Genomic DNA, 25,143 nt, shown 5'->3' with positions numbered 1-25,143 from the left:
CTCTGAAAAGGCAGATACAGGATCCACATGCCTAGTCTTATCTTCACAGCAAACTTGTCTCCACAGGCCACTCTTCTGTGGTGAGGAAATCATGCTTCTGTTATCCGCTATTCCTTTAGCAAAGTGGTGAGCACCTGCTACAAGCAACATACCTCACTAAGTAATATTTCTCTTAGAAGTTGCTTTTCCCAAAACCAGTGTCAGGGGTCCTTTGATTTCCACTTCTCTGGATACCTCCTAGAGTGAAAGTGGTAACGTGGAATCTGTTTTTTATATATATGCTTACCTGTTACTTAATTATGAAATACCCCAAGAATATTCTATAATGTGGATTTCTGAGCAATTTTTTTAAGAATCTAAATTTGTTACATGAATCAATAAGAAAGTACAGTCATATGTCACTTAACGACCAGGATACATTCTGAGAAATGTGTCCCTACTGTACACCTAGGCTACATGGTATTGCTTCTAGGCTACAGACTTGTACCATGTGTGACTATACAGAATACTGTAGGCGGTTGTAATACAATGGTAAGTATTTATGTATCTAAACATATCTAAACAAAAGGTATAGTGAAAATACCATAATATAATCTCAAGGGACCACTGTGTATGCAATCAGTCCATCACTGACTGAAACATCATTTGTGGCACATGACTTATAAAGGCAAACAACTGCATTTTCTCTTTCTTGTAGCTAGACAGTTGTAGTATTACCTGGTTAACTGAAAATATTAAGATACAGGTTTGTGATACCATCAAGCTCTGTAACATTGATTCTGGCATTTAATGATTTTCTTTTGCAAAAACTATTTCAATACTGCTTTTTACTTTGTTTTTAACCAAGGTGATTATTTAATTCAGATAATTGAGATATTTATTGAATATGTCATTTGCCAAGCACTTTACCAATTGCTATACCATTTACATTAAGACTGTTGTGCACTTTTAAAGAATTGTATTTATTATTTTAGTTCTTAATTTCTATTGTATTTTCTTAGAAAATTATAAGCAGAAGTTATTGAAGTGTGTTAAAGCTTTTGATATCAGGACTCTGCCTTTCTGGTAAGGGTCAAGATTCTTAATGAAATATGCTACTACGTTAAGCCCAGAGCTATGCATGTTTATTCTTAAAACAACTCCCTGTGAATTAATGATAAAAATTAATGATTTAAGGTCTGTGATTTGAGAGTTATCAGGTGTATAATAAATTTGAATAACTGAGGGGCTAGTAATAGTGAAAATCTGATCTACCAGACAGTGAGGATATATACATGTTTTTTCTTGGTCATTTCCGGAAATTATACTCATCCATTAATTAGAGTATATAGTCTAGATTTTCTCTTCTCAAACCTAACTTTATTCTGTCCTTAGACTAGTATGTAATGGTAGTTTTAACTAAAAGAGAAGTGATTATTTTACTTTATGTGGATGTTAGACTTGGCATCTTTTTACTGGAAGGTAAACATTCTAATAGGGACAGTTTTTCATGTTTCTTCCACCCAACACCTTAAGTTATGTATCTCCTACTGAATTCCACTTTTCATTTTTAAATGTTTTCTATAATCCAAAAGTAGTTAAGAAAAATGAACAGAGTCCTTTTCACTTTTCCAAAAGAACTCAAATATATCCTGAATTTTATTTTACCTTGACACTTTTAAACAGTAACAAGTTTGTGGTTTGTATAAAACACTTTCAAAATGATCATATGTAGGTAAAATCTAATCTGAAATTTCCTGAAGAAAGTGTTAATGCCATTTAGCCATTAGTCTAATACGTTGGTCTTTAGCCTGCTTAACAAAAAAAGACAATTACCTAATAAGTACAATTGAAAGTTAAAAATATTATTGCTATTGAATATTTTTAAAAACTTACCTCCAAAAGCCAGGGAGAAGTACTCCTTCATTTCTGCTTCACTTATAACTTTTCCTTTATATCGAGCATCAGTCTCCTGATATAGAGCATTTTTAATTAAAATTAGATCACTAGAAAAAGTAGGGAGGTTCATTTCCATAATGTTGAAAATGCAGCTGCCAAATGGAAAGTTTCAGTAGAAGAAATGTTGTAGTGTGTGCTTTTTTTGTCTCTCTGCTTGTCCTTTCTCAGTTCAAGGGCAAGACTCAGAACAGTAGAGATGGTAGGTGGCTGTTGGCATGTGGCGCAAATCTTCAGACTTAGAGCACAGTGCAAGAAATTTTCTTGCAAGATAAGTTTATAATTTGTCAAGTCAAAAAATGTGAGTTCTACCTCCAAACTGCAAGAGGAATTTATAAACAATAAGAAAAGTTCCACGGTTCATTCTTGTGATCTTTGAATTCAACACAGTACTTCTTTCTTCGCCTGAAGAAAGGCAGGCAGACTTCCACCATCAGCTGCGGCGCTGCTGTGGTTGGTGTGATTCTGTAATCAGCGAAGGAGAAAGGATCTCTGGCAACTGCATTAGTCTGGCCTTCTGACCAAGATAAGGAAAGAGCGTTGCTGTTGCCACATTTGTAGATTGAAGAGGTAAAAACACCAAGAACAGGACTTAGAATCCAGGGCTGGCTTGGTAACACTGTTAGGTCAGATGTTTTAAATATATATATTGCTTTCTATCTCATTGTAGGCCACATCTTAGTATGATTTGGTAGAGTCTTTACCAAGTACCTTCTTTGTGAGTCCATGAACATTTCAGAATTTGCAAAGTGGATTCTTTTCATTGTGATTCACTAATTACTGCCTTCCCCCTCCCCCCAGGTAATGTCAGATAAAAGCAATTTTTATCTTTTTTTATTGTGCTTCTATCTTAATTGTAAAGATTTTAAAAGTTAACACATGCACGCACTTTTTATCTCTTTTAGATAATTATCATGTTAAGTATTCAATACTTTTAATGTTTTTTCTTTTGAGAACTTACAAAGGAAAGCACAATTATTTATAGCTAAGTGACAGAAATATGTTCTTAACATGTAGTATATAGGTTTTTACCTTGTGTTTACGCAGTGAAGTTCAGTGTAGATGTAAAAATTGAAACTAAGTAACTACTAGTCTAAGAAGACTGAAAACACTCTGAAGTGGGCAACATAAACCTCAAGGCTGAGCCCTCAGATTCAGTGCTCTGGGGAATCCAGGCAGACCTGAGTTACTTACAAAGTCACTGCTTCCAGCATACTTAGCTTTTTCTTTCTTTCTTTTTTTTTTTTTTGAGACAGAGTCTCACTCTGTTGCCCAGGCTAGAGTGAGTGCCGTGGCGTCAGCCTAGCTCACAGCAACCTCAAACTCCTGAGCTCAAGGGATCCTCCTGCCTCAGCCTCCCGAGTAGCTGAGACTACAGGCATGCACCACCATGCCCAGCTAATTTTTTCTTTATATATATTTTTAGCTGTCCATATAATTTCTATTTTTAGTAAAGATGGGGTCTCGCTCTTGCTCAGGCTGGTCCCGAACTCCTGAGCTCAAATGATCCGCACACCTTGGCCTCCCAGAGTGCTAGGATTACAGGCGTGAGCCACCGCGCCCGGCCAGCTTTTTCTTTTTAATAAAAGGAAAACATAGGATGAGCATTTACCCCCAACATTTAAAAATTAGAATATTTTATACATTAACACCCCTGGATTTCTACCTTTTCTTCTTGTGACAAGATGACATGTGTGGCCACACAGCACTAGAATTCCTTACAAGTACTAACGGCAAGAGTTCTGGGTAGGACGTGTTCATCACTGATCCCACCACACCCTGAGATCTCTTACACTCCATAGTTACTTGTGCTTACAACCCTGCTTTGGATGACTGCTTAGTAAATTGGTAGAAAAATGTGTAGGAGAATAGAAGTTAAGGAAAGGAGAGAAAAGAAGTTCCCCTTATCTTACACCATGATCTGACATACTTCTCAAAGCCCTAACTGTAGATCTTTGGAAGCCTAGGAAATAGGAACTCAACTTCACAGAGGCCAGGGGCCATGCTTCCTACCCTTTGTCTCTCCTTTATGATACATAAAAATGATAGTATCTGTGTGGGATACTAGGGTGAATAGATAACCTGTGAGGAGTTGGATGTGGACAGCATTTTGGCACACCTGTAATCATAATCATTTACAGCATACACTGGGCGGCTTTAAGGAGTGGTGAGTACTGTGTGGCAATAGTGGCTGTAAATTCTAACAGCAGAGGCAAAACTCTAGTGTGATTCACTGTTTTATTTGAGGTTGTCCATCATTTAAGAATAAAAATTTTATAAATGAGAATGAGAATTGTTGAGTTTATTTTCCTAATACCTAGAGAAGTTCAATGGTCATTTCATGTGTCTGAATCCTATACTGAAATTATAATGTTAAAGCGGACTGTGGAAGCAGTATTTCTGGTAAATATCTTCAGAGTTGATTTAATTTAGGTAGGGGTACCAAATTTTGAAATGGTAAACTGAAGAGCCTACAGAGTAGTGTTTTTCAATTACCTGACCTAAGTCCTATAATTAATATTCAGTGTTCAATAAACAGATAATACAATTTAAATTTTAAAAGTTGGGTGCTCGCTTCGGCAGCACATATACTAAAATTGGAACGATACAGAGAAGATTAGCATGGCCCCTACAAATTTAAAATTAAAAAAAATAAATAAATAAATAAAAATAAAAGTTGGGCTCTTTGTCTACCACGTTCAGTAGTATTCTGAGATGAGTGTTCTTTTTGCCAAAAGGGGTAAGCTGCTGAGGTAATTGAATCACGTTTACCAGCCTTACTTATAGATACACAGCATCTCCTCACCTGCCTAAGTGTTAGGCATATACCAAAATCTCCTGTTGTAATCCCAGGTCACCAGTCTGTGACTCCAGACCCTTTGTCCTGTGTGTGTTTGTGTGTTTTCTGCTTGTCCACCCCAAAGCCTTTCTCCTCTTCTCACTCTCTCCCAACCTTTTGATGTTCGTGGGGAGCCACTAGGCTTATTCTTGTCTTAAAGGAAATGATCTGTCAAGGCAGAGGTATTTACTTTGTCACCTCCCAGTGTAGACTTATGTTTATATACCTATTCCATCTTTATGTATAAAAACGTATTTAGCCATACTCAAAGCCCATTTTCTTCTGTTTCCTGGTATAAGAGATCTTTGTCAATACCATCTTTAGAAATTTTATAACTGTTAACACCATCACCAAAAAGCTGTTACCATATCCCCTTTTCCGCTGGCACCATACCGAGAAAATCTCCAGCCTCCTCAAATCCTTTTAGAATGTAGGTCAGATCTAAATAATAAATGAATCAGAAAGAGAACATATGCATGCGAGTGCTTCCTAGTTCTGCTTTTGTGACATGTCACAGCATCTCCAGAAGTCTTAAGGGATTTTACAAAGGCTCCAAATTAATTTGGATTTTCTTGATCTTGTGTATACAATATACCTCTCAAGATGAGAAACAGAATGAAGTATTAATATAACATCAAATTATAATAGGTTGCTGGATCTTCAACCTAAGGCTCTCTAGGGAAATAGGAAACTCTTCCTTGAAACTATTTGTAAAATTTCTCAGTATTAAATAATCCAAATACCTTTAATTTTTGTCATTATTATTTTTCACATTTTCAAAAGAAAGGGGCTTCATTTGAAAAGCAAAGGAAACATTTAATTTTTGATATTCTGTTTTTCATGGAAGTACAACCTAGAGGCAATCAGATGTCTTATCATACCCCCTAACTTTTCAGTGACTTCCATATGCGGCATGGCTCACACAGGACAGCTCTTAGTGGTCACAATGTATGGTGGGTATCCATTAACTAACTGCTTTGCTTTCGTCTTGAGAAAAGCCGTATGTGTCATCATTATTTGCCATAGCCCAAATGTTCTGTGGTATAGTTAATTGGAGAAAATTATTTCAGAATGTTTCAGCACGTGAATCATTGGCAGAATGTACGGGTCTTCGAGTGTAGGTTCTCTTGAAGGAAGAATACTTTCTTTGCTTTGGTTTGGAGACGAGGTCCTCAGTGGTTTTAGCTGTCTGGTGAACTTGTCTGTCTTTCCTCACGAGTGACAGTGACAGGCTTAGTGGCAGTCCCTGGACTTTCTTGCCAGTTGCGTGTACTGAGCATTTGATATGTTGGCAGACAGAGCTGATTCTTGGATGCGTGTCTGAACCTCTACAGGTCTGCTTTTGGCAGAGTCGAGTGTGACTCTTATCCCTTACCCATTAAGCTATCATTATGGCTTCCTTATCTTTATTGCTTCTGCAAACATGCCTTTGAAAGTGTTTGGCTCTTTTTTGGCAGTTTATTTGATAATGTACAAGAGTAGAAGGCATGTGTCTTATTTCTAAATTATATCATGTTTCTTCAAAGGAAAAAGGGAGGACTTAAGTGAAGATTTATCATAAATAAGTTGTTAGTTCTGGTGGACTTATTTTGATTATCAATATGGAATTCTTTCCTAAGAGTTTGATTTAGAAGTCTCTGTGAAAACATACTTAATTGGCTCTGTTTAGCACAGAAAAAGTTGTATGTTCCTCTCTGAGCCTGATGTGTTGTGTATCCTAAACTTTTTCTGACCACTATAAATTATATGACTGTTCAGATATGTATGGTTTATAAGGGGGAAACTGGAATCTTTTGTATTTGGACTTTGGTGTTTCGGGTATTCATTAGCCAAAGTTGGAAGAGGCATATTTCAAGAAAGGTGTTCGTGTGTAATTGCCATATATGGAGTCTTTTCAAAGCCCTGATCTGATTTACTCTATATTGGAGCAAGCCTTAGCTATTAAGAGCATAACTAAGACTCTGTGGTAGATAATGCTTAGTAATTATCTCCTCTGTAACAAGGCTGCTTCTGTGCGCCTTCCATTGAGATGTCAAAGCTAAGTGAATTTGTTGTTTTACTTACATCATGTAAAATATTCCAGAATTACTTGTTATTCACTGGGGTTTGATTCTGTGTTAAGTGCTCTTAGTGTTTTGAAATTCTGTGAACAAAAGAGGCACTGTGGAAATGGGTTCCAAACCTGGGAAACCATTCACTGCAGACTGAAGGCTCAGAGACTGACCAACCTGGACTGCCTTCAGGTACTGTAATCACCTGCAGGACACACTAATTTTACCCAGTCTCTTCCAGAAAATAGAAAGGGAGAGAACATTTTCTCAACTGTTTCTATAAGGTCAGCATTACTCTGATACCAAAATAAAGGAAAGACAGTATTAAAAGAAAAAAAAAGAAAACTATACAGCCTGAGCAAGAGTGAGACCCCATCTCTACTAAAAACAGAAAAATTAGCTGGGCTTGGTGGTGCTCGCGTGTAGTCCTAGCTACTTGGGAGGCTGAGGCAGGAGGATCCTATGAGCCCAGGAGTTTGAGGTTGCAATGAGCTATCATCACACCACTGCACTCTAGCTCAGGAAACAGAGTATCTGGGAAAAAAAAATCCTCCACCAAATATTAGTAAATCAAATCCAACAATGTATTTTTTTTAAATATATACACAGTGCCCAAGTGGCCTTTATTCCAGATATGCAAAACTAAAAAAGAAATAGAATAAATATCATATGATCATATTTTGGATTTTGTGATGCCAAAAAAAAAAAAACTTGACAAAATCTAGTGCTTGTTTATGATAAAAACTGTCAAGTTAGAAGTAGAAGTATAGTATGTCATTTTGATAAAGAATACCTACAAAAAGCTTACAGCTAGCATCATATTTATGGTGATAGACTAAAGGCTTTCTCTCTAAGATGGAGAGCAAGGCAAGGATATCCATTCTCACCACTGCTATTCAGCCTATCACTGGAATTTCCAGCCACTGCAATAAGTCAAGAAAGATAAATAAAAGGCCTACAGATTAGAAAAGAAGAAATAAACTCTCCCCATTCACAGATGACATGATTTTCTGTGCACAAACTCCTAGAACTAATAAATGAGTTTAAGGTCTCAGGATATGAGATCAATATCCAAAAGTTAGTTTCATTTCTATATACTAACAATGAACAGGCCGGGCGCGGTGGCTCACGCCTGTAATACTAGCACTCTGGGAGGCCGAGGCGGGTGGATCGCTCAAGGTCAGGAGTTCGAGACCAGCCTGAGCAAGAGCGAGACCCCATCTCTACTAAAAATAGAAAGAAATTATATGGACAACTAAAATATATATATATATAGAAATAATTAGCCGGGCATGGTGGCGCGTGCCTGTAGTCCCAGCTACTCGGGAGGCTGAGGCAGTAGGATCACTTGAGCCCAGGAGTTTGAGGTTGCCGTGAGCTAGACTGACGCCATGGCACTCACTCTAGCCCAGGCAACAAAGTGAGACTCTGTCTCAAAAAAAAATAATAAAATAAAATAAAAATTAAAAAAAAATTGAACATGTGGAAACCAAAATTAAAAACACTACCCTTTATAATCACTACAAGGAAAAATAAATACTTTAGGTATAAACTTAACAAAACATAGAAAGGGTCTGGTGTGCTAAAAATTACAAAGAAACCGATGAAAGAAGTTGGTCAGACACAGTGGCTCACACCTATAATCCTAGCACTTTGGGAGGCCAAGGCAGGAGGATCATGTGAGCCCCGGAGTTTGAGGTTGCACTGAGCTATGATGACGCCACTTCACTCTATCCTGGATCAAAGAACAAGACACTGTCTCAAAAAATATGCATATTAATATTTGATAAAAGGAAAAATTGATAAATTGGACCGTATCAAAATTAAAAAAATTTGTTCTGAGAACACTTTACTAAGAGGATGAAAAGACAAGCTACAGACTGGAAGAAAATATTTTTAAACCACATATCCACCAAAGGACTAGTATCTCAAATATATGAAGAACTCTCAAAACTCAATGGTAAAAACAAACAAAAATACACAAAGCAATCTATTAGAAGAAGCAAAGGCACAAACAAACATTTCACTAAAGAGGATGTAAGATGGCAAAGAAGTACATAAAAAGATACTCAGCATCATTAACTATTAGGAAAATGTAAATTCAAGCCACAATGTAAGAATATAAAATGGCATAGCCACCGTGGAAAACAGTTCAACAGTTTCTTGTTAAGCTAAACATGGAACTACCATAGTTAAATAAACTGGTACATCCAATACGACGGAAGGTTGCTGGGGAAAAAAAGAAGTGAACCATTGATGCAAGCAATAATTTGGATTACTCTCCAGGGAATGATGCTGAGTCAGAAAAGTCAAATCTTATAAGGTTATATATTAATACTATATGATTCCATGTATATAACATTCTTGAAATAACAACGGTATAGAAATAGAGAATAGATTCTTGTTTGCCAGCGGTTAGAGACAGGGGAGGAACCAGAGAGGTGGATGTAGCTATAGAAAGGCACCTGGGATCCTTGTGGCCATGGAAATGGTCAGCATCCTGGCTGTGATAGTATACTGTAATTTTGTAAAATGTTACCATTGGGGGAGACAACTTGAATGGCACAGAGATCTATGTGTTTTTTACAATTGCATGTGAAGGTACAATTATTTCAAAATAAAAGGCTTAAATTTTTTTTTTTTTTTCCCTTGAGACAGGGTGTCACTTGGTTGCCCAGGCTAGAGTGCAGTAGCGTTACTACAGCTCACTGCAACCTCAAGCTCCTGGGCTCAAGTGATCTTCCGCTTCAGCCTCCTGAATAGCTCAGACTACAGGCACTCACCACCATGCCCGGCTAATTTTTCTATTTTTTGTAGAGACGGGATCTCATTCCTGCTAAGGCTGGTCTTGAACTCCTGAGCTCAAGCAATCCTCCCGCCTCAGCCTCCCAGAGTGCTAGGATTACAGGCATGAGCCACCATGCCCCTCCTTAAATTTTTTTTTAACTAAAGCATAATGATACTTCCTGTGCCAGAGAGTCATTTTAAGTGTCAAAGGAGGTATAAGCTGGGAAAAGCTATGTTTGTCACGGTAGGTACACATGGTAGCAATGAGCCTTTACCCATCCATGTGTTTTATTTTGGCTTGTATATTCAGTATTTCTGTTTGACCTTATCGAAAAAATAGTAGCTTCTATGTATTAACATCTTTAATAATAAAGTTCATTTATGTTGCAAAAAATTTTTTTTGAGGGCTTTGTTTGTGCTGATTATCATACTGGAAATAAAAAAATGGGAAAAGAAGTGTGATCGACTGAGCCTCAGTCCATTTCACATGTGAACCATCAGTCATAGGATGGATATGGCAGTAGTGTTTGTTTTTGGAGCTTTGTCTGTAATATAACAGAATTTTAATTCTGTATTTTAAGATGCAAGAGACTCAAAGATTCTGGTGTTTGGTTGGCCAGTGAACTTAGTTTTTACTAATAATTAAGACTTTTTTTCACATGTTAATATTGTTTTGGAATCATCTTACAATCAGTTTAATTGAATCTTAGTTTAATTGGCAGCTTTTTGCTTTCTTGATAATACATAAACATCTTACACTTAGTGGCATCTTAGGTTCAGTGAGATCTGATAATAATGCCTAAAACCAACTATTTTTTGTAATTTTTGTCTGAATGTTTTACCTGTCCTGATTTTATTAAACAGTTTTGAGGGGAGGTATTTTTTTTTCTTTAGAGGTACTATTAACAATTTGAAGGTCTGATGATGAATTCAGTGACATGCCATGATGATAATACATTATTTACATGTACCCAAATGTTGAAACCTCATTCCCCCTCATCTTTTTTTTTCCTTTGTTTTTCAAGTGTCAATATACAGTATCTGGTTTTATGACAAGAATGACTGTCACCGTATAGCAAAACTCATGGCTGAGTAAGTATTTATATTACTCTATAGATTTAATTTATGGTATCTGAGAAATGAAAAATTTCCCTCCCCACTTCTCTTCGTTACTAAAGTCTACTAACTCATGTATTTACCCTTCATTTCCTTTTTATTGCCAAAAACTTGATAAAAGCAAAAAAGCTTTAAAAATATAAAATTATATACTCTTACTACTTCCGATGTGCATTTCAGTCTGTTTCCTACTGGTCTTTATTTTTGTGTGTACATTAAGTGGATGTGTGTGATTGTTTTTTACAAAAATAGGATCATACTGTATATACTGCTTTCATGTCAACAGCATTTTTCCAGGGTGTAATATTTTCCTCTGTAGTATTTATAATGACTGCATTATATCCAATCATACAGACAGATCATAATTTAACAAGAACCTTACTGTTGAACATGTAGGTTAGGGCTGCCAGACTGTCCAGCTCCAGAGGATGTCATCCATATCCAGTGCACAGCCTGACCTGCATATACAATGGTTCAGGTTTAGGTTCTGTACAAATTTCCACTGTAACAAGTGATACTGTATTCAGTAGCCTGGTAGAGAACTCCCACACACATTAATGTTAAATTCCTTTAAGTGAACTTGTTTTTTTTTTCTTTGTTGCTGTTTGTTTGTTTTGAGACAGTCTCTCTCTCTGTTGCCCTGGCTAGAGTGCAGTGGCCTCAGCCTAGCTCACAGCAACCTCAAACTCCTGGGCTCAAGCAATCCTTCTGACTCAGCCTCCCAAGTAGCTGGGACTACAGGCACGCGCCACCATGCCCGGCTAATTTTTTCTATATATTTTTGGTTGTCTGGCTAATTTCTTTCTATTTTTGGTAGAGACAGGGCCTCACTCTTGTTCAGTCTGGTCTCGAACTCTGGCCTCAGCCTCCCAGAGTGCTAGGATTATAGGCATGAGCCACCATGCCCAGCCGTGAGCTTGTTTTTGACACAGACTCTACGCTTAGCGGGCCCTAATCCACTGATGGATTGTTTGTAACTCGGACTCTTGAAATATAGAAAATAATTTTCATTGAATTAGCGTAATAAAGGGTGGTTCGTTGTCCTTTCCCAAGCTAGCCTGTGGAAGCCACCCATTGAGTGGCCTATGCACATTGCTGAACTGCAAATACAGACTCTGGGAGCCCAAGGCACTGTGGTGCTGGGAGGGGCTGAGGAGCTACGGAGTTCTGGGCAAAATGCTGCAATGGGCAGACTGACTCTTCTGGTGCACTTCTGCTTTCTTTTCAGTGTTTGCCTGAATCTCCTCAGAAACATGGACCTCTCTTCCCCCTCTGTCAAATCAACGTTCCTTTTGCTCTACTGCAAGGTTTTTATCTACATGTTTGGAGGAAAATAGTCTTAATTTTTTTAACAGTATAATTTTAAACTCATAAAAGTATAAATAAATAATTAACCCTAAAACCTCAGTTCAGGGTATATTTGCATTTTAAAAGAAGATGCACGTAGCTAAGGGCAAGTTATGATCCAGGACTCCTGACAGATCTCGCTCTGTCACCCAGGCTGGAGTCCAGTGGCATGATCATAGCTCACTGCAGCCTCCAACTCGTAGGCTCAAGCAATTCTCCTGCCTCAGTTTCCTCAGTAGCTGCGACTACAGGCCCATGCCACCACACCCAGCTAATTTTTTTATTTTTAGTAGAGATGAGGTGTTGCTATGCTGCCCAAGCTAGTCTCAAATTCCTGACCTCAAGCAGTCCTCCCGCCTCAGCCTCCAAAAGTGGTGGGATTACAAGCATGAACCACCACGCCCAGCCAAAACTGACTATATTTTTAAAAAAGATCTGTTTAATGTTACTTAACCCAGTGTTTTTAAAGGGAGTTCCTGAACAGGATATTTTAAAGTCATAAACTGACACTGAGTGGCCTGTTCTTGTCTTGTACCCCTTATTCCATAAAAATAAACCTTTCACTACCGAATTGTTTTATTGCCTGTCATAATTGTCTAGAAAGTTCTTCGTTAATACAATTATGAAGTTGTGGCCGTGCTCAAAAAATCCCATGGAGAGTAGGCTTATTCTTAGTTGCCTTATTAAAATTTTTTATTTATTTCAAGCTTAAAGAAAAATATAGTAAATAATAAAATATCTGTGCTTATCACCCAGATTTCAGTTCCTAACATTTTGCTCTAATTGCTTTAAATCTTTCTATAGAGGCCGGGCGCGGTGGCTCACGCCTGTAATCCTAGCACTCTGGGAGGCCGAGGTGGGCAGATCGTTTGAGCTCAGGAGTTCAAGACTAGCCTGAGCAAGAGCGAGACCCCATCTCTACTAAAAATAGAAAGAAATTATATGGACAGCTAAAAATATATATAGAAAAAATTAGCCGGGCATGGTGGCGCGTGCCTGTAGTCCCAGCTACTTGGGAGGCTGAGACAGGAGGATCGCTTGAGCTCAGGAGTTTGAGGTTGCTGTGAGCTAGGCTGATGCCACGGCACTCACTCTAGCCTGGGGAACAGAGTGAGACTCTGTCTCAAAAAAAAAAAAAAAAATCTTTCTATAGAGTGGAGAGGAGATATTCTTTAAAAATGAAAGCCCACAGATAGATATGAAGATCCCAGCCCTATCAGTGGCATTGTTTTCTTGCTTTATCGATTTTCAAGTGAAGAATTAGCTTAAGCAGCACCAATCAAAATAAAAAGCATTCCCACGACCACCCTGAGCTTGGTCTCCCATTTAGTGATTTTTAGAGGAAAAATAACGGAAACCTTTTGTTTGCTTGTAGTGCTGTCATTAACTTTTGAAGATTCACCAAGACCTCTATTTTCAAGAAGCTGATATTTCTCCTTGCCAGCACAGTATCGATATAAACTTTCCACAGTGGGTTGTTCAGCTTTGTAGCCTTCCTGTGTCTTGGGGGCATTCTCCTTTTTTTTTTTTTTTTTTTTTTTTCTCTCTCTGATCCTTGCTTCTGGTGCATTGTCCATTTTCAAATTTCCCAATTAGTTTGATTTAGAGATAATTCTAGGAAAAAAGATACTTTAGTACGGTTTTTAATGAACCTGCTTAGACTAACTCTAGGAAGAAATTCTGTATTTTTGTCTTTCTGAAGGTGAAATATATTGATTGGCACTGTTGTTAGATGGTTAGTGGTGGGTCATATATTCCTAGAATGAGATAACTGTGCTCAATGTTACGTATTGCAAGGACAATGTCATCATGTGACATTCTTAGTGTATCTTTGGGAAATGGACACCAATGGACATCATGGGTCAGACTGTGTCTAAAGAGTCTTTTCTAAAACCTGGTTCTCCTCCTCTAGTGTGGTAGAAGAAGAGACACGGAGATCCCAGCAAGCTGCTCGGGATAAACAGAGCCCCAGCCAGGCCAACGGCTGCAGCGATCACAGGCCCATCGACATCCTGGAGATGCTGAGCAGAGCCAAGGATGAGTACGAGAGGGTGAGGCTCTCTGGGTGCTGACCAGAAAAGACCAAAAGAGGTGGAGGAGGCCTGCAGGAAGCTGTGGGAAGTCACCTTTAGGGCCAGCAGAAATAATTAGTTCAAAAAGAAAATATGTCTTACAATTTTAAGACTTAAAAATAAGAAAAGAACTCTGATTACTTCAGAGTGCTTGTTTTGGCAAGAAATTTTGCAATGCTCTTTTGTATTCTTGTAAAATTACTATAGGAGAAAATGATCTTAGAGTGCAGAAGTTAGCCCACAGAAGTTAGCCCACAGCTGGAAAAGCTTCATGCCTCTTCACCCCTCCAGTAGTTTGGATGCTCAGTGGTTGTAGGAATTTATGTAGGCTTTGGAAAGTATTCTGATAATTTGTACCCCATAATACTAAAAGGTGCATTTATGATGTGTAATTGGTGGTAGGTATACAGCCTTCATTAAATATCTTTTGGAATTTTATGCAAATGAGAGACTTTTCTGAAATTCGATGTTTTCTTTTTCATCTGTTTTGCATTTTAGCTTATAAGTTAACTGATAATATTTTCCCCCAAAAGTTGAATAAAATGGCAATTGTGATGCATTAGTTAATTTATTCAACACATGCTTATAAACTATCCACAGTGTGCCAAGCAGTGGACATTTCATGACAGTGTCTTCAAATTTTGTGGCTGTGGAACTGTCTTGGCTTTTTACTTGGCACCTCAAAGCTCCACACTTCATTAGAGTGAGACTAAAGCTTTCTAATGCTGCATTTTGTTTCGACAGAGTTATAATTGTCACCTTAACTCTTCATTAAACATTGGGCAAATGCTTTCCTTTCTATTTCATCCTCACCTCACCAAAACGTCAAGAAACATAGTGTGAAAAGCACTAAGACCTGTTTTCCAAACAGTTCTGCTATAACCCTGGCTTCTCGGTTTTTAACAGATTAACCTTGAAAAATGCTTCAAATTGATCAAATGAGTTAAGGAAATCTTAGCATGACTCCTCCTCCCCTCATGCTCTTTGGACTTTACAGTGCCCAAGACTGAGAGGTCCCACGATAAATAAAACAATAACATCAGTTCCCAGATTGTTTTGACTATAGGACCATTTTTTACATACTACCCTTTAACTACTCAAGAATCTGGAGTTCAGGGAACAAACTTTGAAAAAAGTTGTTCTGGAAGGTAATTTCTTCTAACTAAAAGAGGCATATTCACCATAAACTACAATAAACCATCTATATTCAACCACCAAAGGAAGTTCTACTTCCTGGGTAGAGAATTGTACACTAGAGCCCGTAAGAAGTTTCAAGTTGTACCAAATTCGTCAATGTCTCAAAGAGAATTAGTAGGAATGTATGGATCTGTGGAAGTTAAATATAGGGAAAGCAGTCATCTCTATAATAAATTCATTAATTCTTAGGAAACTGAGAATAAATTGCAAGAATCATTTTCTGAATTTAAAAGTTTCCTTATATTCCCAAAATCCCCTCTCATGCCTCTAACGACATCTGAGTTATCTACATAGACACCTTGTTCTGTTTGTAGAGGCCTTTCAGTGTTCTTATAGGTAACTAATAAGTCCAGGGCTCTGTCACTCATCCCGATGACTGGATCAAGGTGCCATGTGAGACAGAAACTGTAGGTGTTGCACACTAGAGCAGATACTCCAGGAAGTGGCCTGGCTTATTCTTTGGGCTGAGAAACAAATAGCCACCAAAGAAAAGCAGGAAGGCAGGCCTTATTTTTATATACAAAGCTTTAAAGGAACTCTCGAGTCAAGTGGGCAGTCTAAAAACCCTGACTGATGTCTAGTCATATAAATATTGCAAAAGTAAAGAATATGGATAGCACAATAATTTTTGTTGTACACAAAATTCTTCCACAATATAGAATAAATAAAATGTTGTCTACAGTTAGATTAAAATGAAACTTTTGGGGATTTGGTTAAGTCTTTGATATTTATTTTTTAATGTGTTCTTTCTGATTTTGAAAACTGTAAATAGGTGGAGTTTCTTGTTTTTGGGGTTTTTTTTGCCAATCAAATTTAGCAGAGGGGGGTTGTATACCAACTTTAATGACACTAATGTTAATAAGTTCTGATAACCCCCTACCTGCAAACCAGCCAATGAACAATATTTTGAGTTTATATTTAGTATAATTCAATTCCAGGCATTCCCCAAGCATAATGAAGTTGATACTGGTTGATGGTAATATTGCACAAACAGAGGCATGTTAGAAGATTAAGATATTTCATAGGCTTTCACAGACTATTTCACCCCTATTCAAATTGGCAACACTGAGTAAATGATATTCTGAAATAATATATAAGGATTAAGTCATTTGAATAGAAAAAATGCATGTTGTTCATTTAACATTTGAGTACCTCCTCCTGTGCTTAAGCACATATCTTTATAGTATGACATCAAAATGAATCTGTCTCTGGACTGAAGTTTGGAGCTGCTTTTTTTTTCTTTTTAATGAACCTGACATGGCTGCTTTTTAAAAAATCTGATCTCTTGAGTTTTCTAAACTATTTTTGGTGTCAGTTTTGGCATAGGTAATGCTCACCAGATACTGGATCAGATAGCCCAAATATAACTTAAGTTTCTAAAAATCCATAATGCCATGTTCATCTAGTGATCATTTTTTGAGGACTTTTTTTTTTTTTTTTTTTTTTTGAGACAGACTCTGTCGCCCAGGCTAGAGTGCCACCCAAGCTAGAGTGCTGTGGCGTCAGCCTACCTCACAGCAACCTCAAACTCCTGGGCTCAAGTGATCCTCCTGCCTCAGCCTCCCAAATATCTGGGACTACAGGGCTGTGCCACACACCCAGCTAATTTTTTTTTTTCTATTTTTAGTTGCCCAGCTCATTTCTATTTTTAGTAGAGATGGCGTCTCACTCGTACTGAGGCTGGTGTTGAACTCCTGACCTCAAGTGATCCTCCCGCCTCAGCCTCTCAGAGTGCTAGGATTATAGGCGTGAGCCACCATGCCCGGCCTTGAGGATTCTTTTTAAGAACAAAATATTTTCACTTTTTGTGTCATATGCATGTTAACAGAAATTTAAATGATGTTGGAACAATTGGATGTCCATATACAATAGAAAAACCCATCTCAACCTAACTAACATCTTATACAAAAATCAACTCAAAATGGATCATAGATCTAAATGTAAAATATAAAACTTTTACAAAGAAAATATCTTTATATGTGACCCAGAAATACCACTCCTAGGTATTTACCCTAAAGAAATGAAACTTTTGTCCACTCAGAAACCTATATGAATGTTTATAGAAGCTGTATTCAGAATCACCAAAAAATGGAAACAACACAAATGTGCTTCTACAGGTGAATGGTTAAACAAATGGTAATGTATTCATATAATGGAATACTATTCTGCAATAAAAAGGAATGAACACATACAACAGTTTGGATGAATCTCGAAGACATTATGCTAAGTGAAAGAAGCCAGCATTCTACTTATATTCCATTTATGTGACATTTTTGAAAGGACAACGCTGTAGTGAGAGAGAACAGACCTGGTTACTGAGAGTGGAGGGAGGGCATGACAACTGGATGGCACAAGGGAGTTTATTGGAGTAATGTAGCTGTTTTGTATCCTGATTGTAGTGGTAGGAACACAAATATAAAACTAACAATTGTGACTAACACTGTTGCCTAAAATTAGGTGCTCAGCTTTCTAGAAGTTTTATTGTATATTTACTTGAGAGCCCAAAGCAAGCATTTGGGGGGATTTTTTGCTTATTTTTTTAAAAATAGCATTTCTGATAACCTTAAATGCTGTTTTGTGAGCCAAATGACAGCAAACTTCTTTCACATGATACTTTTTCTTTTAATTTTTTTAAGAATCAGATGGGCGACTCAAATATCTCCAGCCCTGGGTTACAGCCAGGCACTCAGCTCTCCAATCTGGGAAGCACCGAGACACTAGAAGAGACGCCCTCCGGGTCACAAGATAAGGTTTGTACAACCTAAAGGCTTAGCTTTGTCCAAAGTAACAAAACAAAGACTAACATTTTGTAGGGTTTTAATGTGGTACAAGTTTGATTTGGCACTTACCTGTCAAGGTCCAAATGTGCAGCAACATAATGACATCTATCTGCCCAGGTCATTTCCCTTGATCCATGTAACTATCTCTCACTGGATCTTGTAGTAGCCTCCTATCTGATTTCCCATCTTTTGCCCACTGCCACTCCCTTACCTATTCTTAGCCCAGCAGCCAGAGTAATCCTGGCAAATCATAAGTCAGATTGTGACATTCCTCAGTTTAAAACCTTCCAGTGGTGTCTCATCTCACTCAAAAGCCAAGATTGTGACAGTGGCCCATGAGGCCCTACCTGATCTGGCCCCTCTAACCTGGGGCTCTGCCTTGCCTATTTGGCTCCAGCTTCATTGGCTCTCATATCTTTCCTCAAATGTACCAGACATGCTCCTGCCTCAGGACAGGCCCTTGCACTTGATGTTTCCTTGGCCTATAATACTTCCTTGAAGATATGGCTTGCTCCTTTTCCTCCTTCACATCTCACATGTCCTCCATATAGGACAGGCCTTCTCTGACTACCCTATTTAAAATAACTACCCTACCCTACCCCCATCCTCCTTGTGTGCTTTATTTTCTTACTGACATCTAACCAGCTAACATAGTTTGTGTTTTTCTTCTTTACTCATTGTCTCCTGGACACCAAAATATAAGCTCCCTGGGGCAGGCAGTGTTATCTGCCTTGTTCATTGCTGTATCCTTAGCATCTAGCGTTGAAAATATTTGTTGAATTAATTAGTTCTCTTTATAATTGATAGTCCGATAAAGGAATAGATACCAAGTAAAACTTATAGTTTTTTAATAAAACTTTTTGTTTTGAGATAATTATAGATTTATATGCAATTGTAAGAAATAATACAGAAATATCCCATGTACCCATTTCCCTTTTGATAACATCTTAAAAAATACAGTATAATATCACAACCAGGATATTGATACAATCCATACATCTTGTTCAGATTTCCTCAGTTTTATGTGTGCGTGTGTGTGTGTGTGTATGTGTGTGTGTTCAGTTCTATGCACTTTATCTCATGTATAGCTTTGTGTATCCAACCACCACAGTCAAGATGCAGAATATTTCTGTCACCACAAGTATCCTTTGTGTTGCCCTTTTATGATCATACCAACTTCCGTGTCTTACCCTCTCTACTTCCCCCACCCCTAGCCCCTGGCAGCCACTAACCTATTTTCCAGTTCTATAATGTCATTTCAAGACTGTTATATAAATGGAATCATAATATATAACCTTTTGAGATTGTCTGTCTTCACTCAGCATAATTCCTGGAGATTCGATAAAGTTGTTACGTGTATCAAGTTTGTTCACTTTTATTGCTCAGCATGGTAGGGAAGTAACAAAATTTGGTTAACTGTAACTATTTTTGACCATTGCCTATGAAGAACATCTAGGTTGTTTTTAGTTTCAGCTAGCATGAATAAAGCTTCTATGAACATTTGTGTACAGGTTTTTGTGTGAACATAAATTTTCATTTATCTCAGATAAATGCCTCAGAGTGCAAATGTTGGGTCATCTGGTAATTGGATGTTTTAGTTGAATAAGACACTCCCTGTTTTCCAGAGAAGCTATACCGTTTTACATTCCCATCAGCATTTTGTCCAGTGTTTTTAGGTATTTAGATGATAATTAATTTAAGCCAGGTTTTGTGTATTGCATTCCCATGCTCCATTTTTACTAGATTTAGGTTTCTGAAGATCAAACATATATTAAATATGGTTCTATTACAAAGATGTTATTATGAATTCAATTTTTAAAAACATTAGAGAGACGGGGTTTGTAGATTTCTTCTGATCTGGTTTATCAGCCAAGAGTGTTAAAACTCCATTCATTTTTTAGGCCATAGCAACAAAATTTTGTAAAATATTGAGATCTGGATATTGTCAGAAGCCACTGATTATATTTGCTCAAATTTATAATCAGCCCCTACATACAGACACTACATTTGTTTAATAACACTGCCATCTAGTGCTGAGGAGCAGATAATGCTGTCAAGCCTTTAAATAGTACTGAATTCCATTTCAGTTTCATAATTCACTTATTAAACTTCTCTTGGGACTATTTCCCTAGTGTGTTGTGTTTTGTTTTGTTTTTTCTTCCTGTGATCAAGAATAATGTCTGCCTAATAGAATGCCCAGCACAATAACTAGTAAATCCAAACAGAAATAGCTCTAAACATCAAGAACTGTGGGTTGAGGAGGAAACTGTAAAACCTCATCCAGTATATTAGGATTTTGTCTTGCACCATGGGCTGTTGCTGACTGAATGACAGACTAACACTTGCTCTGAGCAAAGCTTTACAAATCTCAGAATCCAGGCAGGAACACAGTGGCTCACACCTGTAATCACAGTACTTTGGGAGGCCAAGGCAGTATCACCTGAAACCAGGAGTTTGAAACCAACTTGGACAGCATAGTGAGACCTGGTCTGTACAAAAAAATTTAAAAAAATTAGCCAGGCATGGTGGCATGTGCCTTATTGTCCTTGCTACTTGGGAGCCGAGGTGAGAGGATTGCTTGAGCCCAGGAGATCAAGGCTGCAGTGAGCTGTAAAAGTTAAACAGAATTGCCATATGACCCAACAATTCCACTCCTGGGTATATAATTAAAAATATTGCAAGTAGGGATTCAGACAGATACTTTTACAAGAATATTCGTAACAGCACTATTTGCAGTAGACAAAAAGTGGGACCAACTCAAAAACTCTAGTGTCCATCAATAGATGAATGGATAAAGATATGATATATACATATGATAGAATATTATTCAGCCATAAAAGGAATGAAATTCTGATACATGTTACAACATGGATTAACCTTGAAAGCATTATGCTAAGTGAAATAAGCCAGTCACAAAAAGATAAATGTTGTGTGATTCACTTGTATGAGGTAACTAGAATAGGCAAATTGGCAAATTCATAAGAACAGAAAGTAAAACAGAGGTTACCAGGGTGTTTGGGGGAAGGGAAGGGAGATGGGGATTATTAAATGGTTACGGAGTTTCTGTTTGGGATAATGAAAAAGTTCTAGAAATAGTTAGTAGTGACGATTACACAACATCATGAATGTACTGAATTCCACTGAATTTTACACTTAAATATGGTGAAAATGGTAAATTTTATGTATATTTTAGCATATTTTTTTAAATGAGGGGGATGGATTATCTCTGTTCTGTCCGTAGACATTTAATGATGCCAAGAATCCAAAAGTAAGTCACAGTGTTGAGCATGGGAAGTGGAAGCCGTGCACTTGAGTAGAGTTACGTGGCCTGCACAGAGAAGTCTGTCCCAAGGGAGAATTCGTTGTCTGTTTTGACTTAACATTGAGTGGACTTGAAATGTTACCAGGGAGTTTTCAACAAACATGTGTCTTCAATGATTCCTTGCATTGGGGAATGACAGAGTGGTTCAAAATAGCATAGCCTTGGTTATCCCATCGGGTGTTCTTGTGTTTGTTGTTGCTTTGCATCATGAGGATATGATATTCCAGAAGGATTTGATACATTTTTAATATCTCAGCACATTATTTCATGCTTATTAAAAAGTATCCAAACAGATTTATCATGATTGCTATTAAGACTATATGTTGGCTGGGCGTGGTGGCTCACACCTGTAATCCTAGCACTTTGGGAGGCCAAGGCGGGAGGATTGCTTGAGGTCAGGAGTTTGAGACCAGCCTGAGCAAGAGCGAGATCCCCCGTCTCTACTAAAAATAGAAAGAAATTAACCAGACAACTAAAAATATATAGAAAAAATTAGCCGGGCATGGTGGTGCATGCCTGTAGTCCCAGTTACTCACTAGGAGGCTGAGGCAGAAGGATTGCTTGAGCCCAGGAGTTTGAGGTTGCTGTGAGCTAGGCTGACTCCACAGCACTGTAGCCCAGGCAATAGAGGGAGACGCTGTCTCAAACAAAAAAAAAAAAAAAAAAAAGCCTATATGTTGTTAATGTGATAATAACAGTGAACTTCAAAACTTCAATTTATTGAATTAATGTTGGGCACCATACATTATATTGAGAATTTAATTTTAACAACAGCTGTATGAGATAATTGCCACAATTGTCCTCATTTTTCAGATGAGGAAATAAATAGAAAGATTATGTAAATTTCCCCGTTAACAGCTGAGAATTGAACCTAGGCATCTTTGATTTCAGACCCTAAACTCTAGTTTTCTCAGAAGTGAAAATGTGAGGAAATTAAACCATATAAAATCTTTAGTATCTTTTTTTTATATCCACAGTGTATAATTAGGTGTTGATGCTGCCTTCTATTTGAAGTGAGATTCTGAATCTGGAAAATCCTTTAAAGTGCTAGAGAGTGTTATGACAGGATAGTCTTATGAGTCTTACTATGGCATTATTAGTGGGGGCCCAAATTTGCCATTTGAGAATTTCCTCACTTAAACAAAGGCCTCTTGTCATATTAACTTGCCAAGACATATTATGTTAGCTTTTTAATATTAATAGAATTCCTTTTGTTGAATATTTTCTAAGATAAAATGGCTTGATATGAAGCTATGATTTTTTACAAAGGGAGTCGTCTTCTGCCTCTTCCTCCGCAAGTTCTTTTGCACCGACTGCATTCTCCCCAGACCTGCCCTGTTGCCTCTCACCTAGCAGACAACACCATCCTCACACCAGTGAGAAAATACAAAACAGCATTCTCTTCACTTTCCCTTAAATACAGATTTGCCTGCATCCTCATTGGTGTTAGCCACTTCTCCCTGCTGTCTGATATGGGTCCCTCCCTTGATGAAGGTCCCCTATGCCCACGCCTGAAGGGTGTGCTGCCTGTCAGCTCCCTCCCTCCTCAAGCTAACCTTTTCCCTCTGGAAGATCTTTGGGAGAGAGCGTCCTGAGCCTGTTCTGTGTCCTCACTGGCTCTGGGGTACTGGGTGGTGGTGCCATTCCGTGTGTAGGCAAGCCCAGGAGAAAGGAAGCAAGGATGAGAGAAGAGGTGAGAAAGTCAGCCCCTGCCTGGGAGGAACTTGCTTTCTGCTGTTGTCACTGTGAGTGCTGACATTAAACAGGCACTTCCTATATGCTGCTGGGTTCTGTACATTTCAGCCTCCCACCGGCCCTCCCTAGTTTACAGAGGAGCTGAGATGCAGGTTACACAGCTAGAAAGAAGCAGAGGCAGCGGGCAGTGCTTCTCCAGACCCTCACCTGTTGGTGGTCTGTAGGGCACTAAGGCTTTGTCCCTGCAGTCTCCTGAGGGAATGCCGTTTCTCCCTTGACTTGTATTACTATTTTTGTGTTTTAATAACTTCCAAATCGGTACCCCTGAGTTCCAAATGTCCCAAGGAGACCTTAGATGTGTTCAAAACTGACTCCGGCTTCCCCCCACCCCCAGCCTAGGGGCTTTTCCTGGGCTTGCCTGACCAAGCAACACAACACCACCCAGTACCCAGATACCAGGGTATCTAATCAGTCTTTTTTGTGTTCACCAAAGTGCACATCCTAAAATATAAAGCTTAATGGCTCATTCCCTAACATGTCCCCATTGGCCTGTGGATAAAGTCCAGATCCCTTAATGTGTCTCAGACACTCCGCAGTCTGGCCAGTGCTTCTCTCTTCCCTTCACCACCCCTCCTCCTACCAAACCTCTGACCCAGCCCTGCTGAAGTGCTTGCAGCTCTCGGAGTGCTGGTGCTCTCCAGCCAGCTCACCTCAGCGCCCCCCTCAGCTTAGCATCCTTTCTGGGTACCCCTGGCACCCTGCAGCTCTGTCCTAGGGAAGCCCTTATCACCAGTGGTCCTTGCCTCTTTTCCCCACCTCACAATCACAGCACAGTGTTTGGCACCTGGTAAACTCAATAATTATTTTTCCAGTGGATGAAATAAACATTTGCCTGGAAAAAATTGGGTTTGTTTTTCTGTAGAAATGTGATCATACCATAGGGCTATCACTGTTACACTTGAGAAAGACTTATAGTCTTCCTGAGGCCCTAAAATATCATATTATTAGTGAATTAATTTTTTCAGCATAAACATACATATATATAAACAACTAAGTAGTTCACACATTTTAGGAATAAGACCCTAAGTTGAGGCTTCCTCTGTTTTCAAAGCACTTACATATGTCTCCCATTAAAATGTAAGCTCTTGGCCGAGCGCAGTGGCTCATGCCTGTAATCCTGGCACTCTCGGAGGCCGAGGTGGGAGGATTGCTTGAGGTCAAGAGTTCAAGATCAGCATGAGCAAGAGCAAGACCCTGTCTCTACTAAAAATAGAAAAAATTAGCCAGATGTGATGGTGCTTGCCTATAGTCCCAGCTCCTCGGGAGGCTGAGGCAGAAGGATTGCAAGCCCAGGAATTTTGAGGTTGCTGTGAGTTATGACGACACCAGAGCACTCTAGCCTGGGTGACAGAGTAAGACTCTGTCTCAAAAAAGAAAAAAAAAAAAAAAAGAATGTAAGCTCTGTCAGAACTTGTCATTCCTTACTTTGCCTCTTGGGCTCAGATTATAGCAGGACCTGGCATCCTATGAGTACTTAGGAAGTAAAGGTTACTGAATATATGGCGATACTGCTTGAAGGTGCAGGACAGCATGACTATTTTTCCTTTGAATAGTTGCAATGATGTCAATAAGCCAATTTTCTAAAATATGTAATTTTAAAATTTTCAGGCTTAAACGCTTCACTTTTTCTTAAGGATTCTGTGATTAGTGGATAAGGAGGGAGAATGGCCTGCTATTAAGTGGTTAAATTTATTTTCTGGTATTTGGGACCCAGTCCCTGAGATGTAGTGCCTAGCTTTTTATCAAGAACAGTGAAAATAAAGGTAGGAATCATCTGATTAGCATTTGGTCACTCTGTACTCTCTCATATCAATTCCCTATATGTTACTGACATGGGGCAATTAGGCACAATAATAAGGTTATTTCCCCTTCACCTTATATTCATTTAGCAAGAAAAAAAGGTAAATTCTAACACTATTGCCCAGAGTCTCTAAAAATTTGA

At 38.4% G+C, this 25,143-nt stretch overlaps 1 protein-coding gene and 1 pseudogene across 2 annotated transcripts in view; both read left to right on the top strand.

Moving 5' to 3' along the window:
• The window catches only part of DCP1A (decapping mRNA 1A), a 46,482-nt gene that overhangs the window by 14,760 nt on the left and 6,579 nt on the right, over window positions 1–25,143 (top strand). Inside the window, exons 4-6 of one of the 2 annotated variants that reach the window (XM_069473707.1) lie at window positions 10,638–10,704; window positions 13,988–14,126; window positions 17,981–18,094. In XM_069473707.1, coding sequence (XP_069329808.1) covers window positions 10,638–10,704; window positions 13,988–14,126; window positions 17,981–18,094 — 320 coding nt within the window. The remainder of the gene's footprint in view (window positions 1–10,637; window positions 10,705–13,987; window positions 14,127–17,980; window positions 18,095–25,143) is intronic. The other variant, XM_069473708.1, reaches the window with a different exon arrangement.
• Window positions 4,503–4,601, top strand: LOC138388859 (U6 spliceosomal RNA; annotated as a pseudogene).

This window comes from Eulemur rufifrons, chromosome 7, assembly GCF_041146395.1.
Source record: "Eulemur rufifrons isolate Redbay chromosome 7, OSU_ERuf_1, whole genome shotgun sequence".
NCBI classification, from domain to species: domain Eukaryota; kingdom Metazoa; phylum Chordata; class Mammalia; order Primates; family Lemuridae; genus Eulemur; species Eulemur rufifrons.
Note: the sequence above shows the minus strand (reverse complement) of the source record. Positions and strands in the feature narration are given on the sequence as shown.